The 6,000-nt window shown below is 37.9% G+C and overlaps 1 protein-coding gene across 7 annotated transcripts in view; it reads right to left on the reverse strand.

Moving 5' to 3' along the window:
- The window catches only part of pde10a (phosphodiesterase 10A), a 69,437-nt gene that overhangs the window by 16,828 nt on the left and 46,609 nt on the right, over positions 1-6,000 (reverse strand). For all 7 annotated transcript variants that reach the window (XM_079686918.1, XM_079686917.1, XM_079686916.1 and 4 more), the window contains one exon: positions 370-398. In XM_079686918.1, coding sequence (XP_079543044.1) covers positions 370-398 — 29 coding nt within the window. The remainder of the gene's footprint in view (positions 1-369; positions 399-6,000) is intronic.

Raw genomic sequence — 6,000 nt, forward strand, 5'->3', positions numbered from 1 at the left:
AATCTATTTGATGTTGCCCTGAACAGTCACAGAGACTGGCCTTTTCTGGACAGCACCACTGTTAGCGACATTAGCCTTAATGCTATGGGCTGCATCATACTGAAATAATGCATGAATTAAAGTTATAATCACAATGCTTTGAAAGAACATGAAGACAAAGACAAGAGTTTTCCAAGAGCAATGTTAATCTGCACTTTAGTTAAGTACAACGAGATATTTTAGAATTTGTAACTTTTGTGTTATTTGGAATTATTTCAGTTATAGTGTCAATAAGGTTGGCCTTTGCAACTAGAGATAAGGGGATAAGGTAATAAAAGATGTACATTTTTTGAATAAATATGCACACAACGATAAAGAAGAAAAACCTACCCTGCTGACGGCTTTAGCTGATGTGTCATCTGTAGAAAGAAAGAGGAAAGAAAACAATTTAAAATACAACTTGTAGGAAAGTTCGATTTTATGATCAGATCTGACATTATCAACAAGTGGACACAACATAAAGACTTGGGTTGAGTATGAACTAAGGCTGTGTTCAAACACAGCATACTAACACATTAGTCATACTCAGTAAGATGTATTGAATGTTGGCTCGGAATAGGAACATGGTCGTTACTATCATTAGCAACACATGCATTGTGCATGTGAAGCAGGGAGGACGTATTGCTTGAGTTTACTTGAGTGTGAACAGTCTGCTGGTAATGGCATGCTTAATTGTTAATTTGGTCTGCATTATGCAGCACACAGATTCAGTATGTAGTATGCAGTATACACAATAACCTTGTGCATAAAAAGTTGAAAAGCAACACAGAAATCTGGTCCGGCTGTTTAGAGGTTGAGTTGACACAAATGCAAAAGCAGCCAAAAAGCAACACCTTAAAAACAGTGGTCGGGTGAAAGGTGAATGAGCAAATGCAAAAAATATGCAGCATTAAAAACAGAAGTATACATCATGTATAAATTAGGTATACTTATTTGATCTACTTTTGATGCATGGAGACATTTGCTTAAATGATGTTCCGTTTTAAAACAGAATTAAGAGGAGTATTAATCTAACTTGACAAGTGCAGAATCTTGTGGCCTAGAGTGCAAATTCCTGGTGTGATTTCAGACTGTTGGAGAGACAGTAGACATATGACTATTGCTTTTGGACGTAGACACTGGAGTATGTGATAATAATAAAAAGTCTTAGCCAATCACAACAGTTTCTGGACCTATAGTCTGGGAGTGCTACTTGGGATGAAAATAAAACTATTCACACAGCTACGAGCAGTTCTTCATTACACATGGGGTCACCACAGCACATGAGAACAGTGAGAGCTCAGATCTCTTTGGCAACCTTTCATGTGATCAAACCATCTCAAAGGGCGGGCACATTTTTAGAAATATCTACTGGAGTGCAGACTCTAGCTGGTTCTCTTTTGACACAAACCTCTTTGTACATGTGAGGAAAGACATTACAGTCGGCTTCATTGTTTGTTGTTTTAAACATTCTTTCAGTATGCTATGAGTTTCCTAACTTAGCCATGAAAGCTATTTTAGAGTGAACCCCTGGCCAGGCATGACGTCAATCAGAGGACAGAGCTGCGCTGAAAAAGACTTCAAACTCCTTTGGAAAAAGGATGAATAGAGACAGAATCTTTTCTGAATGACTTGTTGAGGCCAAATATATTCGGACATGAACCCCCTTTTCGAGAGCACATTTTTACAAACCTGTTGATAAAGTAATATACTGTTAAGTTGAATGTCATTTTAGAAAGAGGCCTGTGCAAAAAAAACAGATTTTGATAAGAGAATAAAAACTATTCCATTATCTACCACAAATTCACAATTGTATTTTTATCAGATTGTAATTTTTTTGTGTGAACAGTACGTCTGTAGTGTTTGCTAGCAACATGTGCACATGCCTGGGTAACTCTAAGCTATGAGCTGTATTACATTTTTTTCCTCCTCCGTGACCTGAATTCTTAGCTCTCAGATTCAAAAACCAAATACAAGCAAATGCAAGCATACAAAATAACAAAATGCCGGGTCGAATGGATTTCAGATAAAGAGATTCAGTTCTTGTTGGGGTGAAGCAGTTCCCCCTTGGAAATGTAGACGTCGGCATCTACATTTTTTCTTTACAGAAGTAACAACGAGAAGACACAAACGGTAAAGCTAAGTACAAGTAAACTAGGCGACTATAATGTAACAATTAACTTAACTGAATACAATTGTTGAAAGGGTTAAGTTCTAAGACGGAATTAAAAGCAACACCCAAATTAAACAACCCTGTGGTAGTGACCTGTCAATCAAAAGGTAGCCAAGCCATCTTTACTTTATCATCTACTCTACTTTACATGGGACAATAATTAACAAAATGATCATCCTATTGTATTGAAGAACACTTGAAACTAGTGATTGAGACCATGAAGTCAGGTTAAAAATGTTAGCTGAGGTAACAAATCAATGAGAAGGAGGTTCTTGTTTTCATGGACTTCTATACATTCTGAATATTTTGTGAAACTGCAGGAGTCATAACTGATGGTGATTAGAAAGAATGCACGTTTAAGGCATTGTTGGTTGGGTCAGATGATTGGGGTACGCCCTGCTTGCTGATCAAAGCTGCTGTGATGTGATTTTTAGCAACACATCATTCCCACTTAACATTAGTGTACTGTAAAGTGTTGCAGTGTGAGTGATTCCAGCAACACTGATACAGTTGTTGTCATTAAAATAGCATGATGGTGTGCAAATGAATGATCCCATCACGGCACCAAAAACATTTTGATGCAGAACTATTGCAAGAATTTCAATTTCGTTGTTTTTAGTGTGATTTGGAATCATATTTTGGACAAATGCTTTTAGCAATTTGTTCAATCACATGACTCAGTCCTATATAAAAGTATTTTGATGTTCAGTGTTATTCCCTTTGCTACTATGTGTGTCGATTTCCCCCAAATGTTCAAAGTTCCTTTTTGATTGTCCAGGCCCGGGGATGTTGCAGATCCAACTACATGTAAAGTAGTCCCGGTGGAACCACATGATGATCACTGCGCTCTTTATCCACAGACTGAAAATATTGTTAGGAGGCAAAAAGGAACAGGAACTAGCAATTTAAGGCTAGATACCCAATATAGAATGCAGTATCTTCCTGTGATACGAGGGAGTGTCCTTTATATCTGTTGTGTTGCTAAAATAGTCGCTGCTTGGACCCGTTCCAGCTTTTTTTAAAGTAAGCAAGTAGAGCGTGTGCACACGACACATTCAGCAGGTGCAGGTCCAGCATGGCTGTTATATTCCCGGTTTTCCTAGAAAACAAAAAGACTATATTGTTTGTCTCTTGTTAAAGAGATAATGGGTGGACCGTACGGTTTGGTACAGAATAATAATAATAATAGCTTGGATTTATATAGCGCCTTTCAAGGGATCCAAGTTCGCTTTACAAGTAATAGGGCAAAAAAAAAACATAACAAAACTAAAAGTCAGACAGGCAAAACAACAGATCGATTTAGGGGCCGAAAGCCTTGGCAAACAGATGGGACTTGAGGGCCCTTTTGAAGACGTTGAGTTCGACACCTTTCACATAAACTAGACCCCAAATATATAAAGCTGACAACTTGCCTGTCCAACTATGCAACAATAACATCTTTGTGTCATCAGGTGTGTGTCTGGGGATTTACTCTAATGATACAAATTCCCCTGGGGCCCAGAGGGAAGTTATATGAGTGTGAGTGCAGGTCTGTGTGTTTTACCACCATACGATGTGATCAGCCATCAGCACAGGGACAGAGACCTGTAGCCTGTTCTAATGCCATCCCGTATTTTCAAAGATCTGCTATTGCTTTTAGTAAACACCAGGGTTCATACACTTTTTCACCAATGATTTTCAATGACTTTTCCATGACTTTTCCATGACCTTTACCTAATTTTCCATGACCAAAAAAAGTACTCTTCCTCAGCGGTACCACTGAAATTTTTTTATTTTAAGATGGAACAGGAAAATAAGGTCTGAAACATGTTGTGCTTATCTACAGTAAAACAAATCAAATAGTAGGCTTACTAGCTTCTACACGCTAAAGCAACCCAAATCAGCAAAATACCTCGTCAGTTAAATGCCATTTTATGTTTCATTACTATACGATACAGTATTTATTATCATTATAGTATTACTATTTTGGCAATTAGCTAAAATATAAATTATATTTGAAGCAACTTTAGTTACATTTCCATGACTTTTCCAAAACTTTGGGAAAAATATTGTTTTCCATAATTTTTCCAGGGCCTGGAATTTGCATTTTGAATTTCCATGACCTTTCCAGGTTTTTAATGACCGTAAGAACCCTGAAACACAGGAGGAGAGGGCCAACATGTTCTTCAAAAATATACTGACAGCTCACCGAGTAATGAACACCAAACACTAAAAACTGTCCAGTAACCCCTGAGAGCAGCAGAGGATGAACAGACCTCTTCTTGTAACTTCATCACTCCATTCAACATCTTCCTGAACCGGAACAACCTCAGAGTAAATGTTTGGGATGTCAAGCTTAAAGCTGACATGTACCAGTTTAGGATATGTGCTACCTGCCTCAATGCTTAGAGGCTGCTTTGCAGATTTGGCTTCATAAGGTTAACTGTACAGCACTTCCTGATGTTAGTCCTTGTCTAAAATTGTAATTTAACAACTTATATTTAGTTTGCAGCTAGAGAGTGGCTGTTTAGTTGCTATAGTTAAAAACAAATCATAACTTGATAGGAGTTTTTGCATCTTATATGTTTTGTTGTTAATATCAAGGTTTTTAACTGTACAGAGAGTCCTGTTGTGGCACATTGGTTGTACTCTCATAATTTGCACGTATTGATTTCATGATAAAGCTTTTCCATCCAGGACATTTGTGCAGCAGACAAAAACAAAAAAACGCAGCACTCACATATTTCGATTTCAGTGAGAGTTCAACCAATAAAATCATCACACTGCAACAAGGATTCAAGCAGGCACATTTGACATATCCAGGATAATGCAGGAAAAAAGTAAAGCAGACTATACTGCCATGGTAAAAAAAACTGTCATTTCTTATAAAAAAGCTTGGTCCTGAGATATTATTAACAGTATGTTAAATGTTTTTAAAATAAGATCTGTGCTTACTTGATGAATACTAAAAGAGATTTCATCATTTGACTTCATACATACTGCACTTTAAAAGTATGGAACATGTGCTTTTTAATGCAAAAAACAAATACTGTAATTTGGATGAGTAATTAATACTGATTAATAATAATTTATGACATAATCATTCAGCTTCATAACATTTCTGCAAACCGCAGACGAATAAGAGGGACAAGAACATTTACAGACTGCAATTCACATCAGCACAAAGGTCTCTGAACTGTTCGATGAGACATGGTGAGGAATTATTTGGAGGAGCACCCAGAACATATCAGCAGCAAGGCTAAGGCCTTTCAGCAGGGGAAAATCCCTCAGTCAGCTGGCTCTAATGTGCATGATACTAGACGGGCGCTTTATTGATCTCACGCCTCAGATACGCCTCCCACAGGACGGCAACTCGCAGTGACTCAGTGGTCAACATGTGTCGACCTTGTGGCCGTCCTGCATCAACCGGCTCCATGGAGGAAGGGCAGTTGCCACAACCAAACTCTTTTTTCTCTGCCATGGTTGACACTATTCCTTTTTACCGTTTCACACATGTCTCTGTAATATGACTTTCTGTTAGGTAAAGGTTTAGTTTTAAAGGTTTCCTAACATGCTAATTTTAGGCATACATTATGGGTCTCAGATATATAAAAAACATGTCTACAATGTGTTTTGCTCAAAATACCAAGCAGATCATCCATTCTAGCCATGCCTCATCCCCTCTATTTCAGCCCTGTTAGTGAAAAGCTGATTTTGGGTCCTTAGCTTAAAAAAAGAGGGGGGTGGGAGCTAATGCCTGGTCAGAATTCTACGGAGATACTCAGCTAAATGCTACCGTGATGAAACGCCATATCATACCACATCATACC

Source organism: Notothenia rossii (genome assembly GCF_949606895.1).
Source record: "Notothenia rossii genome assembly, chromosome: 6".
NCBI classification, from domain to species: Eukaryota; Metazoa; Chordata; class Actinopteri; order Perciformes; family Nototheniidae; genus Notothenia; species Notothenia rossii.